This window comes from Littorina saxatilis, linkage group LG3, assembly GCF_037325665.1.
Source record: "Littorina saxatilis isolate snail1 linkage group LG3, US_GU_Lsax_2.0, whole genome shotgun sequence".
NCBI classification, from domain to species: Eukaryota; Metazoa; Mollusca; class Gastropoda; order Littorinimorpha; family Littorinidae; genus Littorina; species Littorina saxatilis.
The window spans coordinates 53975510-53989929 of NC_090247.1; the positions used below are offsets into that span (position 1 = coordinate 53975510).

General features: G+C 44.5%; 1 protein-coding gene across 2 annotated transcripts in view; it reads right to left on the minus strand.

Moving 5' to 3' along the window:
- LOC138962670 (SAM and SH3 domain-containing protein 1-like) overlaps positions 1-9953 on the minus strand; it is a 141003-nt gene extending 131050 nt beyond the window's left edge. For both annotated transcript variants that reach the window (XM_070334578.1, XM_070334577.1), the window contains exon 1: positions 8836-9953. In XM_070334578.1, coding sequence (XP_070190679.1) covers positions 8836-9612 — 777 coding nt within the window. In that variant the 5' untranslated portion in view covers positions 9613-9953. The remainder of the gene's footprint in view (positions 1-8835) is intronic.
- Positions 9954-14420: the final 4467 nt, after the last annotated feature.

Below are 14420 nucleotides of genomic sequence, written 5' to 3' on the forward strand. Positions count from 1 at the left end.
GATACCGTCCTTGCCTGGAGCTTTCTTGTTCTTGAGCTGTCTAGTGGAGCTGTTACTCTTCTTTACCAAGTCCTGTGTTGAACAGCAGTGAAAAGTTGACCGCTTTTCCTGTTTAACCTTTTCAAAATTAGATCTAACTTGTTCGCGTATCCATTTCTGGATCTGCAGGCTGGTACAGAGTTACCTCCCTTTAGGCTTTTTCAAATTTCTCTGTTTTAACCTAATTTCTTGGTTAAAACTTGTCTAAATTTCTAAATTCTTTCTTAATAAATATCAATTCTACACTTTGGCCTTAAATCAAAGTGTTTCCCTTCACAGATATCCTCTTGGGGTTGTCAGATGAGGGTAGTCTCCCATGCCAACAGAAGCTACCATTCAGAGAATGGTTTGCTTCTTAGTTGGATACCATGGGTTGACAACTCTCTCCATCAGTACCACCTGACCACTGATGAGACACTGGTCTAGGTACAAATACAATGGTCCTCCTCAGGACTAGATTACCTTGCGATACGTCCCCCACAAAGGGACTTTGCTCTGTAAATCTCGGTCCCCCTTGAGGAGGGTCTGATGCTCCCAATAGGCTGTCTGTGAAGGGATACTTATTTCTCTCTCTTTCTCTGCTAAGAGATTTTAACAAATCTCGGAAGAAAGTCTCTGCTGACTTTCAATTGTTTCTTTCACAATTTCTGATGTTTTATATATATATCTACGTCAAAACTGAATCGTGGCCCTTTATTTATAGGAGTGAATGGGAGTGAACATACTACCCAGGAAGCAAGAATTCCTCAAACCCCCGTATACGCTTGCTGTCGTTATGTTCGTATAGCTTACCATTTGACTCATTATAATTATGATGATACTTTTAATTGATAGGCTCGGCCTCAACTGGGTTCAACAAATGTTTCAAACGTGACCAGTGGCATTTTTGGACAAAGGCTAAAACTTGACCTTTGTTCCAACTACGCAAAGACCAAGGTGTGTGTGTGTGTTTTATTTTGTTTTTGTGTGGTCTTGTCAGCGTGCATCTTTCCATCATTGCATATATATATAATATATAATTTATACAACGTCTGAACTGGAACTACTGTAATTCATATTGACAAATAACTGGACTTCTCCTGCGACTACTCTTTGCACATTTGTAAGCAGGTCGGGAAGAACGTTTGACAAACATTGATGAATCTCTTCAACTGTTAAAACTAGATCAAACGCTTGAACTACAAGTTTCCACATCAAAGTGTCTTCTGCCTGCATGGTGATAAAAATGAATTATTCAACTCCAGAGATGCTAATGTCCCGGTCTTATAGGCGGTAAAGGACGGGATCGCGGAGATATAAAAATGAACGCGAATTTCAAACACATTGCGGTATGCAAATTGTCTGATAGGCACATGATCATGACATGTCAAGAGTTATCACCGCTGAGATATATATATATATATATTATATTCGCTAGGTAAAATATAACTCAGTGGTTATCACTAAATAATGAATAGATATTTGAGCAGATCAGCCTTTTGGCCTGGCGTCGACCATCGGTTACATCGGTTCAACTACAAACAATCACGTGTATCTATTTTGATTTGACAAATAACCTATTGATTTTGTGGTGACCCATCCATGCGGACTACCCCTCCCAACCCACCTTTTTAAAAATGCGGTAGGTCACTACAACGCTTATCGGCTTTTAACGATACAGATTTGGCGGCTGATATGACGTGAAAGGCATGCTCTTCAAAAATTGTAAAGATTTCATACAGTAATGACAGAATGAGTGCATGATTTTCCTGCATCTTCAGCTGACCAAAATGACAGTTCCAACTTCTTTAAAACCACAGCTTCTTCAGGCTGTCAGTCGGACGGTTAGTTTAGTCGTCCCTCCTCCTCCATCAACTCATGCCATCCCTGCGCAAGCGGCAGCCACTGGTGCCTATGAGTTGCAAGTAGGAGGGCAAACTCCCATCTCCATTCATAGCGTATTTCCCAGGATACAGTTCTAGACACCGCGGGTTGCTCATCTCGCGTATTGATCTGGCCTTCCGCTCGTCCGCCTGCTGTGGAGTACCCCTCTTCCTGTCTTTTTTCATCGCCACTCTCTCTCTATATAGTTATACTGCTTGTGCAACCAGGTTAAAGGGACAGGGCAAAGTTGTGTAAAGGGGATAATCCAAGTGCAGTTTATAATGGTTGTACGTACATAATTCCGAGTCTACTATTTATTCCCTATCCCTTTCACAGTTTCAGCTTCAGCTCAGTCAAGTCCTTACAGATTGCTCGTGCGACCAGCTCTAAGTGCAGATCCCAATGCTGTTATTCCCACTGCACTGTTCTTCTCTTCCAAATTGAGACAACGGTTTGAGGGGCTGGCCAGGCCTTGCCCCCCAGATGCTGTTGAAATTTAGGATTTTAATGGGTATTTTGGGTTAGAAAGTTCTACACGAGACAAAAATGTACATGTATGTGCCATGTAAAAGATGCGGCTTCTGGAAGTGGAACCCATTACTGCCCCCCCCCCCCCCCCCTCCGCCATCCCTGTACACAGTTTATCACTGGGCTAGGCTATTATATGTAATCAGTGCAAATTCGGGTCTGCTCATTTAACACTGTTCAACAAAGCACTCGTCTAGACTCGAGCTTCCGTCCATACATCACAGCACGTAAAAGTGACGGGTAAGGGGGCAAGACAGCCTGCTTCATCAGGCCACCTGCTGACAGCGGCCATTCAATTAGATATCCAGACACGTGCGGCGCTCGTGCCCGTCCTAGCGGGGAAAAAAAACTCTCACGCGCATTCCTGTGGTGCAAGTGACAGGCGGAGTTTGCTTGGTCATACAAACTATGACAGACGATTACAAAAAGAAAAGACATTGAGTTATATTATTCGACAACTGCAAGCGAGGAGCCTGCATGGTACATACGGAAGTGCTGTTGCTGTTCTTATTATTTTATTTAAAATTGTTGTTATTTCTAATTTCAAGAACAAGTTCAAGGGCAAGGTAACCCGAAATCGTTGGTAGTTCCAGGAACTCTGGGCATTCTACCGGTGAGAATCCGAAAATGCCGGAAACGAAATGGTCAACTTCAACTAGTGCATTCAACAACAGCAAACATATTCTGTAGTATTTTAAGATTATAAATGTAATATCCTGCCCTTAATTCAATATCCTCAGTCAACGCGATTCAAAGAAATCATACACAAATTAATAACTTAATATCCATTGCCTTAATTCACCATCTAAAAGATCTTGCAACAATGATTTTCTCCGCAGCATGCCTCCAGGTGTCAACAGCCATACATTTAAGTTTGATGAAGCTTAGTTGATGCCGCATAATTCACGTCGTACGTTACCTGTACTTTCAACACAACTCCTGTAATTAACCCTACGAATATAAAATATTTACGGAGAGTTACTCGTCACAACAATTTCACCTGACAGTCATTAATTCAAAGTCAGTTGACAGGCTGACTGTGCATTATTACTACTAATACTAGTCTTTGCTGGCCTGACTCAAGCACTTGAGCCAGCTGCCTTCTGATTAAACATAAACACACACACTCTGAATTATGAAGCACGCTCGCTTGCTGGTCGATAAATGATCCACAGCCGTGTGTGTGTATGTATGTACTTTTGTGTTTTCATTCGATAGCGGTTGTCGGGGTTTTTTTTCAAGTACAAAGAGAACAAAATTGGGAAAAAATCGCACTGGTTTGGGTGCCATGGGGTAGGGCGGAGTGTGACAAAAGAGAAGAACTGAGAGATAGAGAGATAGAGATAGAGAGATAAAGAGAGAGAGAGAGAGAGAGAGAGAGAGAGAGAGAGAGAGAGTGTGTGTGTGTGTGTGTGTGTGTTCTTACTTCCGGCCCAACAAAACCGCATATTGACGTGAACAAGTATTTTGGACGCAAATGCAAACAAGTTGAAACAACACTTTATGTTTAAGAAAACGTCGCAAACATTCTATAGATGTTAGATAACTAGAGCAACGACATGGCGAATCAAGCTTTCGTTCTGTGAATTGAGAATTTAAGAAAACACTAACAATACCGTTTGAAATAATTCTTCATTCAACCAAAGATGACTGACCATACGTCGTAAAAAGAAGACCGCGCTCGCATTAAAACCTCTCTCGAGCAAATGGATCGTTGTGCAGTTTGCCTGAAGCAAGTCGCTATAGATCTATACACACGCACACGACCTGACTCACTTTCTTAATTTGCTCTGCTCGCTCTGTGCGCGCGCTGCTTAGGAAATTATGTCGATCAACAACAACAAAAGTTACAATACTTTTCTCAACTGTTCATGTGTTGGCGAGGAAGATCAAGTTAAAGATTAACTCTGACCACCTGATATGATACGAGGACAGGAACATGACGCCATGCGCAGCTCACATGAGTTGGAATCGTCGAAGTGAGCTCAATAAGTTCTTCATCCGGATAAAAATAAATTATGAATGCTCACATCACACTATCTGCTGTACAGAGCTACTGTGTTCTAGGCTATTGCGCCGCATACTTTCTCTTTGAAATCAACACCACCACCACCACACTCAAACAAGAAGAGCAAACGCTCGATCGAGTCACTTTCGCAGTTCTGAATATTATATGAGGCATCAGATGGACAGGAAGAAATTGCTATTCACAACACAATGAGTCACGTTCACATAAAATTTGAGCCCGGTCACTTTTATAGTTTCCGAGAAAAGCCCAACGTTAAGTTGTGTGTTGCCGAACAGAAAAGGCTAGTTATCTCCCTTGTTTTTCTGATAACGTTCGTAAAAGGCTACAGATGTAAATACTTTGATGTAAAGAATAATCCTACAAAGTTTCAATCACATCCGATGAACTTTGTCAAAGATATAAAATGTCTAATTTTTCCTTTGACGCTGACCTGTGACCTTGAAAAAGGTCAAAGGTCAACGAAACCATCGTTAAAGTGTAGAGGTCATTGGAGGTCACGACTAAACAAAATATGAGCCCGATCGCTTTGATAGTTTCCGAGAAAAGTCCAACGTTAAGGTGGTGTCTACGGACGGCCGGCCGGACGGCCGGACAGACTAACACTGACCGATTACATAGAGTCACTTTTTCTCAAGTGACTCAAAAACAATAACATTATATAAAAAAAAATAATAAGAATGCAACATTGAGATGGGAGGAGGTGATACAATCTTTTTTTTTTTATAAGAAGACAAAAAGCAATGTTCTAAATGTTGCTGAGGTAATCTAAAACATCTGGCGTACATAATTATGATACTCCTGTGAAACTAGCACGTGAGCACTGAAGAAATAAACTAAATTAAGCAGTTAGAATATAGGCAAACGTGACACACCTGACCTCCATCGTTTGGTAATAAGACTGACAGGAAACGACTTCGGTACAAACGGAGAATAGCTTTCAATATTTGCTCAAAAGTTTGTAAGCTGTTCGTTTTGCTGGGTTTTTAAAAAAGAAAGCGAAAAAGAAAAAGCTACTTATTCCATTCGTTCTAAGCTTTGTTCTATCCACATATTTTCAAATTGGTCACATATCCCCTTTTATATATACATATGCAACGTGTGCTCTCACAATATTTTTCTGCGTGAACTGGAAAAACACAGCTGTCACGACTCTGCAAGGTAATGTCCTTGCTCAATCAATTCTACCTGCCAGCAGGTGTTATGCATTATGATTTATAGAGCTCTAAGGTCAAAATTCAACAAGAAACTGGGCACAAACTCCTAAAACTTTACGTTTGAAGGATCCTATCTTTTTTGTTAATATAGCGCCTTCAATGTTCTCGAATGAGCTGACGAGAAAGACACATAACACTGGTATCGTTAATTGGTAGGGGGGGGGGGGAGGGGGGGCATAGAGGGGGGGCATAGAGTGGGACCTGGGGCAGGATTTGTTTTTAGAGACACTGCGTCTACTCGTACGTGTATAAACCAATACCCCCATCCCTAAAAAAAGTACATTTTTATAATATCAAATCAATGTTCCGTGTCAGTGCCTCCAACAAGGAAGGACGAGGAAGTTGTAATGTTTCTGCACATCCTGAAGAACACAGTTGGTTTTTCCCAGAGCTGTATGCGAAATTTCATGTGTCCCTGTCTAAAAAAAAATTGGACAAACCTCGCCCACCTTTCTGAAATTACGGCCCACGCATAACTCGGCTAGGAGGGGCAACGTAACCTCTTTAATAAGACTGGTGAAAGGGAGGAAGGTAATGGTGTGTAGGGAGGGGGGGGATAGGGGGGGGGGGGCGAGAGTGACAGGTCTCAGGTTGGTTGTTGTTGACAGTCAAATAACCGCCACAGGACTTGGACGTGGTTTCAACAAAAGGGTCGTTTGGTCCAACAAGACTGCATAACACGATTAGTTCTGCGGCCGGAAAAGGATAGATCTTATCATCCCACGGCTAACGGTCTCGTGGGGTGCGCGGGGGAGGGTTCGGGTTGATAACGGATTATAACAACTGCGGGGAGCGTTCCTGTCGAGACCTATTATACTATACACACATGTATGTATGTAACAATCAGTGAAATCAAGGTTAATGTGTGGGGAGAAAGAGAGTGCAAAAGTGCGACTGTGTCAAGTGAGACAATCAGATAGACAGGCATACAGAGTGAGGCATCTATACAAGTAGGCAAGCGTTAAATAAATTTGTATAAAATGGATCATGAAATTGAGGCAAACTTTGGATCATGAAATTGAGGTAAACTTCCACGTATGCGTCAGCGTGTGTTTCCCTGTACGGAAATTGCTGTGTAATTCCTCCGACTATCCCGGCAGGGATGGCCAAATCTCTACATTTTAAATCGCCAGAAAGTCACTAGCCCAGCAGAAATTTCGCTGGCCCGGTACATACCACAGTTGATCTGCGATGTTTATATGGCTTTACAACTCGATAATATACTATAATTTACAACCAAAATGGTCGCATTTGATCATTGGCCGGGCGAGTTGCCATGCGGTTTCTACTAGACCGGCGGATATTTTACTCGCCCCTGGCGACCGGGCGGACGATTTGGCCATCCCTGATCCGTCTACGATGTGTCTCCACGACGTTTTTAGAACTCACAACTTCAAGTTCATTTTTACCCATACATTCGATCCTGCCGAGCAGGGGAACACCCCCCCCTCCCCCTACACACACACACCCTCCAAAACAAAAATCCCCGTGAAATGTCACACCTTTCCCGTAAAAGCGCTGGCCTGCAGGTGTAAACAGCAGACTGGCCCTTTCACTTTCAGCATCAAAGTCATCTGTGGGGGTCAGTGTTTACAACTTGCTGGCCGCCCCCTTGGCTCTGTGTGTCTGCTGAAAGAGTCGCGAATATTTCTGCTGGGAGACCAGCTGGTCTGTCTGGCGAGCCTTGATAGTGATTTGACAGGAATTCAGAGGAGAGAAGAAGAAACGAAGGCGCATGAAAAAAGTCTGGCTACACCAGGAATAGAGCGAGTGGGGAGGACAGAGAGGGAGAAAAACATGAGAGAGGGGGGGGGGGGGGGGGGAATTATTCTGTTTCCTCCAAAAATCGTTCAAAAGAGCAGTTTAATAAAACCGAGACCGCTGTGAACAGTGATCCAAGGGAATCGTATTCTTGCAAACAGGTGTTGAGTAAAGCAGGCAGTGACACAAGCTCCCATTGTCCCAAGCACACACACACACACACAAATCTGTAGCCTGCGACCACAAAGGTAAATGTGCTAACTGATTTTTCCACGATCAAAGTCGAACTGTGCACGAACAAATTTACACACAAATAATATATGGTGTTGCCCTCAAGCCCTGTAGAAGTTAGAACTGACTTCTAGTTCTATCATAGTCATACTGAGAAGAACTAACTTAGTACGCATACCAGTTACAGCTTACACTGTTACAGCTATCGTGTGTGACAGTTACAAATGCTGTGCTCTGTGACCACAGGGTAAGTACCTGTAGAAAGACTGTCTGGCCAGAAGTAGAACAGTGGACCAACACAGTGAGAGTATTATTGTCAGGGGGTGGGGGTCATGGTTGTTGACACTGTGTCAACACCAAACACAGTACACTTGATATCTCTCTCTCTCTCTGAAATAACACACACTGATGGACTAATGTTCCTTCTATGTAGCTGTATAACCGATAATTGTGTTGTGTGTGTGTCTCTCTCTCTCAATCTCTCTCAATCTCTCTCAATCTCTCTCTCTCTCTCTCTCTCTCTCTCTCAGTCCCGTGTAACCTGTTCCTTTTCAACGTACACAGAGTGTGAAACAGAGCTCTAGAAAATAAAGATGTGTCACACACGCACTCAGAGTCCTCGGACCAGTCCAGTCCGCCTAACCATACTTAGTCATGAAATATTCATTGTGCTGCACACGTTGTTTGAGCTACTGCAATGAGATGTGTAACTACCTGCAGTTGAACAATGCCCAGAAAAATTGGATCCCCATGGATTAGCACTGTTTTCAGGACAAGCTAAACAGTAAAACACATGATGGATTATACCCAGAGAAGGAAAAACATACAGGCACTGCTGGCGGTGGGCTAAGACAAACATTGGAAGGTTATTTCAACAATTAGAACAAGAGCCGTACACATTGTACTGTGTGTGTGTGTGTGCTATTTGTGTGTATCCATGTTTGTATGCTTGTTGTTTTGGTATAAATTTATGGGATCAGGTGGCTGCTTGTGCAATGTCTTCAACTTCAAGTTCAAAATTTGAACTGCTTCAAAACCAAAACACCTTGGAAAACAGCGTATTACATACAGGCTCACACAAACACACACAAAACACAGACACTGAGTAATGTTACACACTGCAAGGTGAACCACAACTAACCAAATCACACCTGAGGACTTGATTCTTACCTGGTTAGTGTAAGGTGGGTTGGCCAGGTAAACCTCATCCTCATACAGGCGGTCATTCAGTATGCTCCTCAGCTGCACTTTGGTATACGTCAACAACGCTGATTTCCCCACATCGTAAGCATCCATGCGACGGGCACCCCCACCCCCACCCACACCACTCAAGAAACTTGCATCCCCACCAGCGGCAGCCCCAATGGGCATTTGCGATAAGGAAGGGTCAGTCATCGCCGCTGACATCGGCGTTGTGTTCGTTGAAGGTGTTTGTGGCGCGGAGGGGACTTTGGTGATGGTGGCGGGTGGTGGAGGGGGCTCCGGGGGCCGAACCTCTTCAGATTCTAGCACCGTGGAAGCTACATTACTGACTTTGTCACCACCACTGCCGTTATCACCTAAGTTGACTGAGTTCGTAGGTTTGGGTTTGGGTTTAGGTTTGCTTCCCTGAGAACGAGACGTATCCCCACCACTACCACCCCGTACCCCTCCTCCGGCGCTGTTGACACTGGTTCTAGGAGAAGTGCCAGAGCCTGACACGTCGTCAGTCTCTTCCAGAGTGAAGTAAACAGCCGTGCCCCCTTCCTCGCGCAGAACCTGCACTGCTCGCATCAGCTTGTCGCGGTGCGACGGTTTTTTCACATCGATGGCGTCTAAATCATCCTCCCCGATCTGCTTGCACACTTCCAGATCATCGTAGCCGTTATCGATGAAATCCTGTGTGTAGTGGACTAGATTGAGAGAGCGAAGCCAGTCTTCCACGATGTTGGTTCGCTCTTCAGCCATTGTAGTGCAAGGCGTGAGACTGAGAGAGAAACCCGGGTCTCCCGACGGCTCTGTGTCACAGCATCGAGTATGGGGGCTGTTGTCTCCGAGAAAACGGAGAGAGGCTGGGGTTGCAGTTCACAGAAGCACACGCACACCACACACACACACAGGGTTCTGTAAATCTCGCTTCGCTTCCAACACCGCTAGCTACCACAGCCACTCAACTTGAATCCGTGAATCGAAGCGCCAAGCCATCGCCGAACAATGCGTCACTGGCCAGTGTGTAGTCTTACTGCCCCTCCAGTACACACAGAGTTACCCCCTTTTCTCCCACTAGTAGTGACTAGTAGAGAACTGATCGTCTGCCACTGCTGTCAGACACCGACTGACTCGCGCTACACAGCACGGTGTCACTGCGCGCGCAGCTTGCGGGGAGTGACGTCACTGGGCATTCCCCCTTCTTTTTGCAGGAATTCCCTTCCTTCGCCACGTGCTCGCTGTGTTTACGATTTCGTGGCTCGCACTCTGGGCCGAAATCGGCGCCTGTCAAATTTGACATGGCACGGCTTTTGCAGCTGGCAGCTGGCTTTATGTGTGGATTCCCTCGGTGTCTGTTTATTTGTTTGCCCGTTCTATCTATATCTGTCTGTCTGGGGTTAATTTTATTCTGCTGTGTCAAGTTTTCGGATCTGCTGGGCTGTTTTGTCAATGCGTTTCGTTGGTTTTGCTAGAGGGATCAAGCTTCTGGCCAAAGGGGGAGATTGGAGGGAAAATATATCTGAGGTAAAGCATTTTGCTTTCGCATTGTGTTGATTTGGCCGATTCCTGTCAGAGTGCCAAATCGTAGCTGAGTGGCGGTGCGACAGAAATACCTGCCGCTATGACTGTGACGTACGTACAGGTATCGCTAAAAATTTAAGTTGTATTCTATGAGAAACTACAGGATAACTTTAGCCTCGAGTAAAAAAAAAAAAAAAAAAAAAGATTTGTATCACTGACACAGCGAAAAAGGACTCATTTCTTTCTGATTTCACGTTGTTGTTATTGTTCTTCTTCTTCTTGGGAGGCAGGGTGTTGTTGTTGTTGTTGTTGTTGTTTAGAGAGGCGGTTACACTGAGGGTGTGACAGAGGGGGTTATTCAGAGATGTAACAATGGAGGGTGTGACGGGGGGGGGGGGGGGGGAGGGGGTTACATGGTACGACATGGAAGTCAGTGACACGGTGTGACAGAGGCGGTTCCAGGTTGTGACAAACCGTTCTTCATCACGATCTCAGTCTATCTAGCTGCTACATGAATTACAATATTGCAATCAGGCGCCTGTATTTTCTGTCAGTGTCGGTTTGCAGAAAAGACCAACAGGTGACCGAGGGAGTGACACTGTGTGACGGAGGGGGGTGACTCGGTGTGACACTTTGACGACGTGGTTTTCGTGACATTGACGGTAGCAGGCTAATTGCCCCCCCCCCCCCCCCCCCCCCCCCCCCCCCCCCCCCCCCCCCCCCCCCCCCGCCCGACCGCTGACTGAATTGCCACCCCGCCTTGTTGGCGGAAATCAAATGATATTTCCATCCTATCTATAACATTTCTTTAATTATATTAATTTTCCCCCCGATGCCCCCCCCCCCCCCAATAACTGCCCGTCCACCCCCATCCCCCTCATGTATGAGTATTAGCTGTGTGTGTGTGTGTGTGTGTTCGCATGTGTGTGTGCCGTTTGCGTGTGTCAGTGGGCGTGCGTGCGCCTGTGGTTTGTTTAGGTAAAACAAGCAAGTATGATTGAGATATTACTGGTAACAGCAATGTACATAGAACACTTTCCTATATATTTCTTATTGGCTTAAGGATTCGCGTCCTGAAATAAAGACAACACACAAACTGACTTGTATCCGAATCTCTATGTGCATAATGTGAACCGCTAAAGGCAGGTACGATAGGCACCAGACTCTGTAGTCGTCTAAGATGTACGTGTCTATGAATTTTATCCCAGAGAGAGAGAGAGAGAGAGAGGAGGCAGAGAGAGAGAGAGAGAGAGGAGGCAGACGAGAGAGAGAGACTGATACACACACACAAACACACACATGACACACACAGCCACTAACAGAGAGTGAGACACACACACACACACATAGAGAGAGAGAGAGAGAGAGAGAGAGAGAGGAGGGAGACGAGAGAGAGAGATACACACACAACGGCACAAACACACACATGACACACACAGCCACTAACAGAGAGTGAGACACACGGAGAGAGAGAGAGAGAGAGAGAGAGAGACGCACACGGTACACACACACCGTGACACACGCACATACACACACACACACACACACACACACACACACACACACACAATATATATATCAAATGTCCCTTTTAAAGTTTTCCCCAAGTGTCACAAATAAGAACACGGTGACGTCAGAATTTCCAACCCATACACGTATTATATATTATGCCTGCACTGGTATCATTTTACATTTATTTATTCAGTTGGCATCAGTAGAAATGTACAACCTAAAACTTGTCTGAAAGCTATAGGTCCGGAGTTACTGAAAATCTGTTCCATTTTGGTTCTCTTCCGCTAAATTAAGTATTTCCATTTACACTCAGTGGCGTTTTTCCGGGCTTCAGTCAGCGTAGTCGCCTCGTGCTGGTATACGTACTGTCATCATTGTCATTAATATTGACTAGACACGATCGAGTTTGTCAGTGTCATTTGTGGAAAAATCAGTTCGGGGGCCGGAAATACCTAGCTGGTAACGTCACACTCCAAATAATCCTCGAGATACGAAATCACCGCTTGAGTAACCTTGTGCTGAAATACTGAACCGAGGACCTACTGCAGACAGAAATATGATCCGCACGGCGTGTGCCGATAATGATAGTGAAGGCTGAACATTGGGTGCGAAAAAAACTAGTCTTTTCAGGGCCTGTATCCATTTTCTAATGTCGCCGAAAGCAAACATCTTTTCAACCTAAGCGGCGCCTGAAAAACGGAAAGCTTTTGTGCGACTGACAAATATCATACACACATTCGAGCCTTTCGACGGAAAGTGACAAGAAAATGATTTCATGCCATTCATCGCGTGTCGCGACTCGTGCGCTCGCGCCCAGCAGGTGACTCAGGGTCACACATTTTGTCAGAAAAGCGTCCGTCATGGTGAATAGTAGGCTCACCTTAATACAGTCAAACCTCCCTCTGGAGACCTAAAATCTAAGAAAATCAGGTCTTTAAACAGGGGTAAATTTACCGATGTGAAAAAAATAAAATCTGGAAAAAAATCTAAATTTTAAAAAGGGGGAAAGTTTCAGGTAAATTGGGGGGGTCTTACATGGGGGGTCCCAATGTATTGCAATGAGGGATTAACTGGGTTGGATTGGCGGGCAACTGAGAAGAGGAAGCAGCAGAAGCAGAAATGATATATCCATGTGTATTTTTTATGAACACAAAATTCCTTATACTATGTATCTGCATCTCTGTTCAGTTTCTATTTGCTTGGTCGTTTGTGTGTGTGTGTGTGTGTGTGTGTTCGTTTTTCTTCCAGAAAACAAACACAAGTTTCAGACCTGGTCGTCATCTTCTACATTATCATTGCCACTTCTGCAGATTTCTAGTAGTAGCCCAGTCACAGTCATGAAGTTCAAATGATTTAACCACTGCTGCTACACGCACACACCATGCAGAATCAAAAGTGCAGGGTGGGGGGGGGGGGGGGGGAGGGTAGTGCCAGTCTGGATCTGAAAAAAACAGTGGCATTCTTCTGAGATTTTTACACCCCCGGTATAGGGGTGTGTATAGGATTCGGTCGATGTGTTTGTTTGTTTGTTTGTGTGTGTGTGTTTGTGTTCGCATATAGATCTCAAGAATGAACGGACCAATCGTCACCAAACTTGGTGAACAGGTTTTGTACATTCCTCAGACGGTCCTTACAAAAATTGGGACCAGTCAAACACACGGTTAGGGAGTTATTGGTGGATTAAGATTCTACAAGGACTTATAGAGGGACATATTAATGGTCAAAGGGAAATAACCTTCTCAGTTGGTGGCAGTGAGAATGGTTATTTCCCTTTGACCAACGGGGGTGTTTTTCCTACCTCGGAGGAATTTCTTGTTTTGTTTGTTTTTATTTTTGTTTGTGTGCATGTGCGTGTGCTGAAAGTGCGTTGCAGCTCTGTATGTTTGGCCCCCTCTATTTAATGAGAGGGAAGGTAACGATTCTCGGTCCCTTCCCCCTCCGACCTGATTGACACACTGGCACAGATGTACACATAGACAAACCGTCGTAGAAGAAGAAGAAGCAGTACACATAGACACATGACACGCAAACCTCCACACACAGACACCAATCGAGAGATAAGCGTGCACACATACACACACAAACACATGATTTGCAGAGAGAGAGAAAGAGAAAACCACTGCCCATACATGTTCAGCTGTTGTTTAAAAAAGAAAATCCCAATTCTTGTGAGAGCAAACTGCATCCATATCTGTGCACAGCACACACACACAAAAGAAGAAGAACAGAAAAAAAAACCACACATAACAGTATGTTCCAGGGCTAATTTTAATTCCTTTCACTCATTGTACTTGTTTACAAAAATGACCAATACACTCTAATACACATCCAACAATGTTCATAAAAAAAACATATATAGGCCATCAACACACACACACACACACACACACACACACACACACGCAGTTATACAGTGCAGTCTTCATACAAAAAGATTATTTTACAGATATCCGCCATTACAGTTGCCAGTATATCATGCCACTGAAGTACAGCAGTCCCTGCAATGTACGGCCCCCGGCGTGAGCGGACACCTG